At 41.4% G+C, this 12,361-nt stretch overlaps 1 protein-coding gene across 3 annotated transcripts in view; it reads left to right on the top strand.

The window, feature by feature from the left end:
- The window catches only part of LOC110973118 (potassium voltage-gated channel subfamily KQT member 1-like), a 54,649-nt gene that overhangs the window by 37,966 nt on the left and 4,322 nt on the right, over positions 1 to 12,361 (top strand). For 2 of the 3 annotated variants that reach the window (XM_087134904.1, XM_087134903.1), the window contains exons 4-13: positions 2,613 to 2,691; positions 4,006 to 4,102; positions 5,007 to 5,147; positions 6,225 to 6,335; positions 6,985 to 7,080; positions 8,299 to 8,590; positions 9,103 to 9,262; positions 9,902 to 9,977; positions 10,809 to 10,944; positions 12,236 to 12,288. In XM_087134904.1, coding sequence (XP_086991030.1) covers positions 2,613 to 2,691; positions 4,006 to 4,102; positions 5,007 to 5,147; positions 6,225 to 6,335; positions 6,985 to 7,080; positions 8,299 to 8,590; positions 9,103 to 9,262; positions 9,902 to 9,977; positions 10,809 to 10,944; positions 12,236 to 12,288 — 1,241 coding nt within the window. The remainder of the gene's footprint in view (positions 1 to 2,612; positions 2,692 to 4,005; positions 4,103 to 5,006; positions 5,148 to 6,224; positions 6,336 to 6,984; positions 7,081 to 8,298; positions 8,591 to 9,102; positions 9,263 to 9,901; positions 9,978 to 10,808; positions 10,945 to 12,235; positions 12,289 to 12,361) is intronic. The other variant, XM_087134905.1, reaches the window with a different exon arrangement.

Below are 12,361 nucleotides of genomic sequence, written 5' to 3'. Positions count from 1 at the left end.
TGCATCCCCCAAACTTGCAAGGCCTTTCTTTTCATGATCAGTATATTGGCTAAGAACTTCTCAATTTTGCACCTGTAAAAAGGTCTCAGATCAAGTCCCCATCTGTGCGTATGTCTGCCAGTAACACAGAGAAAGACTCCCCTTTAAACTCTAAATGGGTTCATTCTGATTGCACTGGAAAGTAACGAGGAAGAATCGTTAACTAGCAAAATCAAAGACATCAAAACAAACCTGAAACGAAGAAGCGGGTCTCACAAAATTGGTCAGGGGTCAGGACTGCTTTTGCTGGTATTGAAAAGCTCTTGCTAATAGTGCACACCTGTACTGTTCTTGTAGGAAAAATAATGCGCAATGGAGATCTGCCCTCATTGATGAAGGCAAGCCATACCCTGGCTTTTGAGTTTAAATTTGTTGCTGTGAGTCCCAACAATTTCACCTTTCTTGCAGCCTTGTGGAAATCTTACATGTATGTGGGCCATGTGAAAATTTAATTGGTCAACCTCCCCGTCTGAAGACATATGCATGTATTATGGCTAGCTGTGCGTGTCTTGTCTGACATATGGGCATTGCTGATATGGGGGGAGGGGTACAAAAGAGGACAAGTGAACAGTGCCACCTTGTGTTACATTACAATGTCCAGTGCTGTCCACTTTGAACAGTGCCCTCTTGTGACAGATGATATCCCCCATTCTTCAAATCCCGGTTGTCAGCAAAATTTTAGGATGTTTTCCCACGATATTTTGTATTTCTATTTTTCAGTGTTGCGGTCACCCCTTCACCCATCCAAATTGGTCTGGTTGGTAAATTCCCTTTGGCTTTAAACTCAGTATCTGAGGTACTCAGCGTTTGTTGTACAGTAGCAGACGATCTTTCTGAGCCATTAAACCACATACTCACCCTAATTTAGAATATAACGTCAATAGCTATTCTTGGTAGTCTAAACCCTGACCTTTTCAGGTGCCACTTTTGTCTTAAAATTAGTTGACTGAAAGGTTCTCTTTCTCTCACGTTGCTGTTTGTGGGGATCCATATTGAATTTGATCCTAGTCATTCCATTAAAGATGCACGTGACATTTTAGTGCATCTCTCGGGAAATGCAACCCATCCAGGCGCCACAAAATAAATGATGGAATGCGAAACCCCTGACACTAGAAACCCAACTCTAGAACATCCAACACTGCTCAGGAAGGGGTACAATCCTCGAAATGCGATATGGAGCAAACATGGGTCTTCCGGTACAGGATGAATGTTATCATGGAGGACCAGGGAGCGCATCTCTGCTCAGATATATATCTCTCTGGTTGCTGGGTTATTTTGTGCCTTTGTGTTTTGGGATACGGATCATTAGAAACGCACTTCAAAGAGTGCACTGGGTACGCTTTGAGTGGGAAGTTGAAATGATTTTGACAACTTCCTAATGAGATCGTGGATAACGTTTCACCAGGGGGGGGGCATCTTAGGTGCATTAGCAGTATTCCAGTTGTTGAGGCAAGAGGGAACAAAGTGCCATTTGAGTCACCCCAAAGCAGCTTAATGGACATTCATAAATATCTCAGACAGTCTCCCTATTCAACAACCTGCAACTTGACCGGGTATTAACATTTGATAATGCCTGCTGTGTAAAACACGCGCTGGCACCTGGATATGAGACAGTTTAATCGATTCTGATTGGTCAAGAGTCTGTGTGCATGTGGCTCGCCACACATGCACCAAGTCCATATAAGGAGATTCTTTTGGACAACTTGCTCAAGGAATATATCATGAAATGGACGGGGTGTTTGGGAAAATGAAAGTAACATTCTAGAACAAAATCATTGGAAATCCACCATATATTGACTTCTTTTGACTCTCTAACCGAAAAGGTATTTATGAATGGAAATAAATATGTGCTGAGCTGGTCTTAAAGTAGTATTTAAGATTGGCTTAGGAGACTGAATGATGCCTTCATTTGCGGCTTGGGCATTAGTTTGCATCTATTCTCCTGAGGTGGTCTTAAACGCAGATTAGCACTTTTCATGTTTTTTTCAGTTACTGAAATCAATCAACGAAAAGAAAACGAATTTCAAATGTGAATGTCTTGGACTGGGGAAAAGTACATGTACGACAGGGCTGTCTAACTGCACCATGTATCAGTAACAACTTTGCTACTCTTGGTTAATAATTTTGGGGTCCACTTTTTGTTTGGACCCAAGCAAGAGGTCACTGCGATCGCAAGTCAAGAGGGCCCATAATGCATTTTGCCATTTGTTGTACGAAAATACCTGGCCCTTGGTCGTTCTGTTGAACTGAGGGCCTGCATAGTTCTATTTCCGTACAGTGCTTTCGTGGCTGAATTGATTGGTACGTGTATAGTTCGTGATCAGTTGAATAAGAGCTCATTATGCAAGCAGTGTGACCTAAACAGTAACAGGTTGATGATGTATGAGATATAAGTGGAATCTCTGCTAAACTGTATTCAAAGAATTCATTTCTTGCAAACGAAGGGGGATGGGGGAATGACAGAATGGTGGCATTTTTTTACCCTGTATCCCCCAGTGGTGTCTATTTCGGATGATTTGTTTAGAAGTCAGTGGTAATTATCAAACATTTGTTTCTTTTTTTCCCCTTGTCAGATTTAATAGTGGTTGTTGCATCTGCCGCTGTGCTTTGTTTTGGTTCTGAGGGCCAGGTCTTTGCTGCCTCAGCTATAAGGTGAGAGGTGATTACCGGGCATTGTGATTGGATGGTTGTGGTGACTGCATTTGCCTACTGGTACACGATTGGGCAGTTGCTGAGTTTGCATCTAGGAGAGATGATTAGACACTTGTGTTCATACATATACCTACACATGTCAACCTCACACATTTATAAAGTGCAGATTGAAGTTGTGATGTATAACTTTATGTCAAGTTATTTCAGCTTTTATAGTTGACCAGAGTTTAAAGATAGTTGAGCTACATTCTTCAATGAAACATGAATTTTTTAAAAATGTGCATGCGGTCCAGTTTCAAAAAGCAAATGTGGTTTGTTCAACGCTTGTAAATGGTAGTGTTTTAAGTGTGTAGCATTTTTGGCAGATTGGCAAAGTGTTGAGGTTTTGAAAACAGTCCATGGAATATTAACTAAACATTAAATTATTTAAAAGTACTGAATTAACAAAACCTTGAATGGTTTATAACACCAACATATGGACTACACCATACCCAAAGCACTGCCATAAATTGTTGACATTTATTTAAGGCCTTTTGCTTTTATCCCTGAATGCATATAAATTTGTAAATACCTGGTCATCGTAAATTAAGGGGGGTGGTTGATGTGTTATCTCCAAGTGAGGAGTTTGAAATGTTTCAAAATCCAAAGACATTTTAGATGAAAATTGGTAATGTTGAACATCCTGTATCTACAGCATAAATCTTAGGAAACTTATTTATTACTGCATATAAATTTGCCCTTTTGGGGGAGGGGGATGGAGGAGGGGAGGGATAGGTCAACAACTACATTCCCCATGTTTTGAAGTTATTAGTTACACTTGAAAGGGCACATCTTGCATTGGAATTGGCCTTGACTGTAGCATTTAATCCATTAACAACGGCCTTGCTGTTTCTGTTCTTCAGTAACTGTCACAAACTGGGTCACTGCGCTTCTTCTCCTTTGTTACTTCTGGTATCCCAGAACCAATTCCATGTATCGTAATTGATCCATGTTCCAGTTTGCCCATTTACATCTGCAAATTTGTGGGTAATTGGAATTTTTTGTTCCTGGTACATCACAATCTCTTTGGGCCCGAATACCGACTTTTCTCAAAGTCTCACCTTTTCTTGGTACCTTCATTTTCTGATATTATGTTCTGTGTTATAGGGTTAGGAATTCCCAAACAGGTTTGGGCCATTGTTAATATACATGTATTGCCGGGAGTTTTAATATTTTGTCTACCTATTGTACAAAATATGCGTACATCCTCTGAGCAAGATTATGGCTGTCCAAGAAGATTTGAATTGAATATCTTCCTTGTTCACATTTTCCCAGAGGTGTTCGCTGTCTGCAGATTCTGCGCATGTTACACATGGACCGGCAGGGAGGCACTTGGAAGCTTCTTGGCTCGGTGGTCTTCATACACAGACAGGTAGAAGAGCTTGGCTTTGACCACAGACTCACGAAAAATTGTTTGCCATTACCATTAAAAATTCACGCTGTGTGGATACAGAGAGAGTCGATCGTGACATTTGAATGCAGCGCAGTCACACGGAGCGGCTGCACAAATTACACTCATTGTAGTGCACTTTTATGAGGGGTAATGGCCCTGGAAATGTCAACCCTGAGACATGTTGAACTCAAAACTGCATGTACCGGTACTCGACTAAGATTTGTGGAGGAGCAAAACAAGTTGTACCATAGATGTCAGAAGCAGGCTTGTGTTTGTTTTTTTAGTCATTGTCATGGAATTATTCATTCTATTAAAGGACGACAATTTGACAATCACCATTTAAGAGAAAATTGTACACTTGTGCATGGTAGGCACAGATGAAACTCCTTACAGTCAAAGAACACTGTACTTCATGTGCAAGTGGTAGGCATGTTTGCCGTTAGTGAAGCTCATCTAATTGGTGAAAAATTTCACGCTAGGCTGAAAAGCCAAATTGTGACCTTTACGTGAAGAGGATTTACTCAGGCATTGTGTAACAACAAGTGATGAATGTTTCACTTTTATACAAGAAGAAAATTAATTTCATTTTGGGGACAAGATCAAACATTCTGTCCCACTCAGCTGATTGTTCTATCCACTCATAATCCTTCATCATTCGTATTCTGGCAATCTGTACAAACAATGATTATCATAGTAATCCTCTCAAAGCCTTGCAGTCTTCCAGCCCTGGTGATGCGTGGCTTCCCCACCGTGCCACAAGGTGTCAGTATTGAAGCCTAGCCAGTAATAATATACTGTAGACTTAATGAGATAATGCAGAGCCTGCCGAGACAATATTTGTTGATGAATAAGCACCTTTTTGTTTTTTTTTCCAATCGGACAGGAGCTAATAACCACCTTGTACATCGGCTTCCTGATGCTGATCTTCGTGTCGTATTTTGTCTATCTGGCGGAGCGCGACAACCAGGACGAGAGAGGGCGAAAGCAATTTGAAACCTATGCAGATGCCCTTTGGTGGGGTGTGGTAAGTCATTGTAGTAGTGCCCTCCCCCTCCTATTTCCCACTTCCTGCTATAGAACAAGCTCAAATTCATCTCACCAAACTCTGTGCTCCACTAACAAGCTCAGATGTGCAGACCCATGGCAAGTGGTGATCCCTAGTCTCCTGTGGGAAAAAGGTGAATCGTTAATTGCAGGTAAGCAAGGATGCCATCGTCACGTTGTACCCACATTCATTTGCATTCCACTCAAACAGAGGCTCTATGTGACAGGGTGATACAAATTGATCCTAAGCTAGCTATTTATCCCCCTGTAATTTTGTTTTAGTGTGGAGTCTGTGGACCAGAAAGAGCAAACTGAGCTCTTGCTTTTGATAAATCACTCAGTCTGGCATCCTGATGAAACTGGGCATTTTGTGGGTGAAAACTGCTGAGGGTTCCTGATGATTTACATTGTGCAAGACTCTTTTTTGAGGCCTCTGACTCAAAAGCGGCTCTGGCGACCTCTGACCCATATTGTTAAGGCTGGATTAAATATCTGAAATGGAATTCCAGAGCTTCCTTGATTTGTGCTGTCTGCAGTTGTCTGTATTTGCTTCTGGTAAAGACCTAGACTTGACCCTTACATCAATTATTGGAGCCCAGCCAACAAAGCAGTTGGTTTCACATCTGCTAAGCAGTACAGAGTGACCTTCCTCGGTTTTCTACCTGAGCAAGCCACAGTGTGTCAGTGTCATCCTTGCATGGCCGCCTCATTGCAGGAAGCTGTCCTGGTTGATTAAGCATTGTTGCTGTGCTGACTTAAAGAAGGCCCCACCTGTAGACAGCCTTTTGCTGAGATGACCTGAGCATAGAACAAGCCATTTGTTGAATCTACTCATTCGATTCTGTCGTATCCAGTGGTCAGTAAGGTTGCACACATCATTATTACTGGATACAGTGGAATACTAATAAGGGAAGGGGTTGGAGTTTAAGTATTTCATTTTAAAAATCGCTTTTCACTAAATTACGCATTTTTAATAGAGACAATTGGTCATGTCGGATCAGAGTAGTAGAGTGAATCTGTTTTCCTCCTATTTCTGTTTTTCTGTTTTTCACTGCAGGTAACGTTAACAACAATTGGCTATGGTGATAAAGTGCCCATTACATGGCTGGGGAAAATTATTGCCTCATGTTTTTCAATATTTTCCATATCCTTCTTTGCGCTTCCCTCAGTAAGTATAAAGTTAACGTAATCTTTACTCACTTTGTTCTTTGAGCCAAGTTTGTAATTTGATCATGTCAAATTCAAGTAAGTTTAGCCGACATACATTTGTAACTTGCTGCCAAGATTCTCTATCGTTAACATTGCCAGTCCCCGTTGTGTGTGGTTATAAGTTCTACTTTGGATGAGTTTCTTTTGTTACTATGACATAATGTTTTGTTTGGCTGAAAACCAATCAAGCAAAGTTTATTTGTGATCATCTGTACTACTTGACTTTGCACAGTTTTAGCCTCTTTTTACACCTTTAGATATTTCAGATATTTTTAACACTAATAATTTAAAACACACCATCAAGAGAAACGCTTTATATATCACGTACTTGGATTTGGATGATTTAAAGGTCTTTGAAAGGAGAGGTTTATAAAATAATTTTAAGAAGAGGACAGCTGGTAGGCTCAGCTATCTTTGTACAGGTAATTGCAGGGTATAGACACATTTGTGGCACAGGTTTTAAGCTTCTCTAATATGGAGAAGTTTTGTTGGCTAAAGCGCTGTTCTTTTGGAGGGGACAGGGGTAAAACTCCAGCCATGCATGTGATCAATTCCTGATATACTGCTTGTGCTGGTGTAACCATTCATTGATTGTTCTGTTCTTGCAGGGTATTCTAGGGTCTGGATTTGCCTTAAAGGTGCAACACAAGCAACGGCAGAAGCATTTCAGCCGTCAGATTCCCGCCGCTGCCAGATTAATACAGGTGTGCTGCCAGTTTTATTTTTGGCTTTACTTGTACGGACCACAACATTTTAGGGAGAATTGGAGGGGCTTTCTGCCCATGTGCCAAGCAGCTATTACAGGCCCACTGGTCATTGTGGTGTAACCTGATGATTGACTGAGCCTGAAGGACTGCAGTTACCTTTGCCTGTGATTCACTTTTCAGTTACATCCTGGAAGTGCTGTTATCAAGCAAATTGCCGGTTACGTTTGGTTGCACTTCTGAATCATTACAGATCCACTTGACATAAGAACTGATTCTGCATCAGTTCAAGTTCTGATTGTTAATCAGTTTTGGTACGGGGTTGGTCCAGGGTTGGTACAGGGTTGGAGTAATTGATGCGTGAAGGCTTGAATGCTATTAAAGCTAATTGTCTTTTCATGGTTATGACCTTTTCAAAATAGAAAGTCCAGTGTACCGTACGAGTATGTTTATGTTTGTTGACATTTTCAGAAATTTTAAGGTGGTTGGCCGAGGTGTTGAAGTTAAGAAGTTTGTAGACATTTCTGAGAGGAGGTGTTAGATACGTTATTTCTTGTGTGGACATGGGAACAAAAGCAGTCCACTGAGTGTAGGAAGAGAAGATTTGTGGACTTGCCTTGGCCCACACAATGTTTCCTTCTTCTTGAAAACAGTTTTAACCATACTGTTAGTTTGAAATTACCTGTTGCAAAATGAAGAGGGACATTTAACAAATGCACAGTCAAACATTTGGGTTAGAAGAGGACTCACCTAAGGAATAAAGGGAGTATTTTTGGCTGGTTTTCTTCACATGAAAACAAAGGAATGTTGACACAAGGTAAACCTAAAGTGTGTAGGGTAACTGGAGTTCTGGAGTCAAGGTACATGTACATGTATAGAGTGCCAAAAGGGCAATAATTTGATTTACATTGTTGTGTAATGTTACTTCTGGAAAGGACCTCTTTTGATGGAAGACATTTGTGGCTGGTCTCTCAAAGTGTCTGTTGATGGATAGCCACTTCTTCACCCGTGGATGCAGAGTGTATTGCAGTCTGCTTCTGCTAGATTCAGTCTTGTGGACATGAATATTTGCATATTAAACACAAAGTTATCATTTGTCTCGATGCATCCCAGCACTCAATCTCACAGATACTTCACGAAGCAGATTAGAAGTATGGCATATGCATGGAAGTCACATCCAAACTGAATTACCTCCTTGAGATTCTCCTTTTCGCCCAGTGTGCGTGGAGGTGTCACGCCGCTGAGAACACCACAGGCTTCGTGTCGGAGGCCACCTGGAAGATCCACATTGCCCCATCCCCGGCCGCCACGGGCGCAGGCAGCGCCGCCAACTCCACGGCTCCCAGCACCCCAGCCTTTGCCAACAAGACACACCTGCTGAAGAAGCGGAAGAACTCCAAGCTCAAGGAGGCCCTTGTGCAGTCCACCCTGCTGGAGTTCATCCCCACCAAGTCGTCACCCGAGAGGACGGCAGGAGTCAGCGACACAGTCTTCAGCGATGATCCCTCATGTAAGTTGGGAAAAGTTCAAGTGATACCAGGCAGGGGCATCAACTGCTTCTCAGAAGTGTTTGGGGGTGGGGTCTGGGGACCTTTGAAGAAAGCTAACCAACTTCTTTTAATTGTTTACTTTTAATTATTAGCGGATGGTAATTCTCTCTATAGTTTTGTATAAGTGAAACATGCATAACTTTCATACATTCACTCTCTGTTTCTAAAAAACAAAGCTCACGTTCATTACCATGGATGATTTTTCCAATTTCTGATGCATTCTATATTTAATCCTCTCCAAACCCAAGCTGCTTTTTACCTGAAGCAGATACTGAAGTTATAGCAATTGAAAGGTGAACAGAAAAAAATGGGTACACTAAATTGAAACTACAGCTTTCCTACTAATTAAGACTCACTTAGGCAAGAGAGTTGGGCTTTCAACATTCTGTTTTCATAATAAGGATTAAACATAAAATATTCAAAAAACTTAAACCTGTCCATAGCTTTTTTAAAATAACCTTCCTCTGGTAAGGTGTATTTGAGAGGCTCAACAAGAGGCGTGTGGAGGGTGACCGCGAGCCCAGCGACAGGTACCGGCCGCTCCAGCGACTCTCGGAGATGTTCTCCATGGACCTGCCTGATCCCGAGGGGGACATTTTCAGCTTTGCCTATGTTCCTGAAACAGTCACTAGGTGAGAAATCCCACGTGGTCACCCCAGATGCTATTTTGGAGTATACGATATTGCTTGGCACTCAGCTGAAACATTGTGGTAACCATAGCAGAAGAATTACGCCTTCTGCCAGAAAATTTCACGAACCTGTCGGAGGTTAGTGACAGTCAGCCCATGGAGGTTTCTGCTGTTGCTTCACTGTGTCAGGAAATTTTAGAAAAAATCCTGTGCTTTAAACCGTTACCCTGAACTTCGGCTCAGTTCTGGGAATTCGTAATTTTGTTAGAACCAACAGTGTGAGGCAGTTTCTTTTTATCTTGATCAAGTATTAATAGCCTATTTAATATTGGAACTTTTGGTTGATTTGAGTTTGAACCTCATTTTTCTTGCCAGCCACATTTGATCACCTTTTGGTTGTTGACATCACAAACTTATGCTACCCCATGGTCGTCTGAGTTTCTGAATTTAAAAGAAGTGTCATTAAGAGGGATTACAGCTCCTTACTTAGAGTTACCGACGCTGATTAAAAATTAAAACAAATTACTCTAGAGGTCGGAGCTCTGGCACGCACCCTACATCATGCATCACTGCACAGCGTCTCAATTATTGAAGTACTGTGGTAATTGACCCAAACATGTTGGTTTTCCTCCTTACATGCAGCCTGACGCCGATTCACAAAATTGCCATCCGAGCAATTCGGCGCATTCAGTACTTGGTAGCCCGCAAAAAATTCCAGGTGAGCGGGTTAGATCTGTCTCAAACGTATTGTCCTAAGAATCACAAAAATATCAACCCATAATAACAGCGATAACAACGAGCTGAGATGAATAAATATATATTTCAAATAGGTTGTCTTCTCTGTAGGTGAAGACTTGGTGTGACAAAAACAGTTTTAAAGACAGGTCAATTTAAGTCAAGGGAATTTTGGGCAGGTCAGTGACTTGCATTTTAAACTTCCTTTTGACATTCTTAGTTTTTCTTTTGAAATTCACTGCTACACTGTTGTGAATAACTGGCAAAATAATAGCCAAATGTTGAGAGGTAGGGGCTGTCTTTTTTTATCAATGACCTGTCTGGTATATGGTGGGCATGTCCATTTCACTGTCAGGTACTTCAGTTCCCTTTAATAACCAGAAAAAAGTAAATTTAGAAAATTTGGGAATGGGACCTGACCAAATGGGTGTAATTTTGGTGTACGGAAGAACTTCCCTGAAACGAGAATTTGGTACTTTTTAATTTTCTAGAATAAGAAATTTCTAAATACATATAAGGCTTTAGGTTTAGTCCCAATCTTATTTATTTGTTTATGATCTTTAGAAATTGCTAGGTTTCCAAGAATGCATTAAAGTACATTGAGCTTGAAAGTTTACCAATGGAAAATAGTGAAAATAATCAGTAAATAAAAGGGTTGTCAAGCGACCGTAACCTTGTTTCCTGGTGCCAGTCTTTGTAACTTTAATGAGGAAGAAAAACTTGATGCGTTCCTTTGCATTAAATCATCTTTGGGAGGATTTCTTGATATGTCATCAAAAATAAATTATCTGGTCTCATCTCCTTGCAATAATAGCAAGCCAAAAAGCCGATCGATGTCCGAGATGTCATCGAGCAATATTCTCAGGGACACATGAACATGATGGTGCGCATCAAGGAACTGCAGCGACGACTCGACCAGACTGTCGGCAAACCTGGTGCATACCTCACAAGTATGACATGTGGCCGTCGCGTCCACGCAAATCCTGGCAATTTCACAAGACAGTGCCTGGAGGGAAGGAATGTCAAAAGGGAAGGAGAACATGCAGAAAGCAGGGATGGTCCAGGGATTGTCTTGAAACATGTTCCCTGCATGATGGGATCTTCTACCGTTATGCTTTATACTGAGCTTTGTGGGCCCCTTGCTGGAATCTTGGGGATGTTGTGCAACTAGTGAGAACCAAGGGAGACCACTTCCTTGGCACTTAGTGGTGCATGAAATCCTCATGTGAAGCCCTCACACACTTCAGAAGGGGACACGTAGCCTTAAATTTGTCTTTTTGTGGGGTATTTCCTTTGTTCTTATGTACTATAAATATTAGTGTGAAGCACAGTTTCCAAGTTGCTCCCATTTTAACCAGACTGTCTTTCCTTGGTTGATATTTTGACCAAGTGTTCCTTATGTAAAATACTTCAATTTGTTTCAGTTAAGTACACCTTGGAAATTTCTCCTTTTTCAGTAATTCCAAAAATGAAATGCTCATAGGGTACCATTTAAGTACCCCTCACAAGGGCAAGGAATGTTCCTCGTGGGCTCCTTCCTATTGTTCTGTTACCCAACAAATGCACAAAATGGCCAAGTGTTTACTGGGGTGACGGCTTATGGCTTTTGTTTTGTTTTATTTATTTTGAAGTGAAGGTGAAAAAATTAAGTCGGGGGAAGGGATAGAAAACTTGTTAAAAAACACTTACGGCTTGTTTGAGAAGAAAGCATGTCAATCTGGGCAAGCGGGAAAATGGCATGAAGTGGCACTACCTCAGTGTCATGCTACGCCATTTAGTTCATCAAGAAAGGGGCCATAGGGATAACAAAAGGAGCCTGCCTCAACTGTGTGGGTTTTTTTTTTTTCGTTTTTTTTTTTTTTAGCACCAGCTATGAATCATCAGGCTACGGAACTTGCAGAATCTGCAGACATTCAGGTTCAGAGGTTTTTTTTTTCAATCTAGGGTACATTTTCTTTCCGTCCTTGGCCCTCTCGGTTTCGTCGTATTTACACACAGACCATCTGCAGATCACATCCACTTTCCGCATTATTGCCTGGGACACTGCACGTGTGGCATCAGAATACCTTGTGGATGTAGCAGATGTGAGAATGAAATGGCAAAGAGATTGAGACCCGCTCGATTCAGGTTGTTACGAGTTGGAGGCAAGGGTGTAAAACCAACCTCTGTTAATACCCTCCCTCCTATTCTTATCCATTTTACTCTGTGATTATGATGTAGCATTTGTTCTTTTTTTTGCAGTTGACAAGCGGAAACAGACCATTTTAGCACGGATGTCCATAATGGAAAATCAGGTACAATACTTCGCCCTTCATCACCGCAAACATAAACCTGCCTCATACTCAAACTGTTTGTCTCTGCAATAGA

The sequence above is a fragment of the Acanthaster planci genome, linkage group LG03 (assembly GCF_054643075.1).
Source record: "Acanthaster planci isolate LZ-2023a linkage group LG03, COTS_SCS, whole genome shotgun sequence".
NCBI lineage: Eukaryota > Metazoa > Echinodermata > Asteroidea > Valvatida > Acanthasteridae > Acanthaster > Acanthaster planci.
Note: the sequence above shows the minus strand (reverse complement) of the source record. Positions and strands in the feature narration are given on the sequence as shown.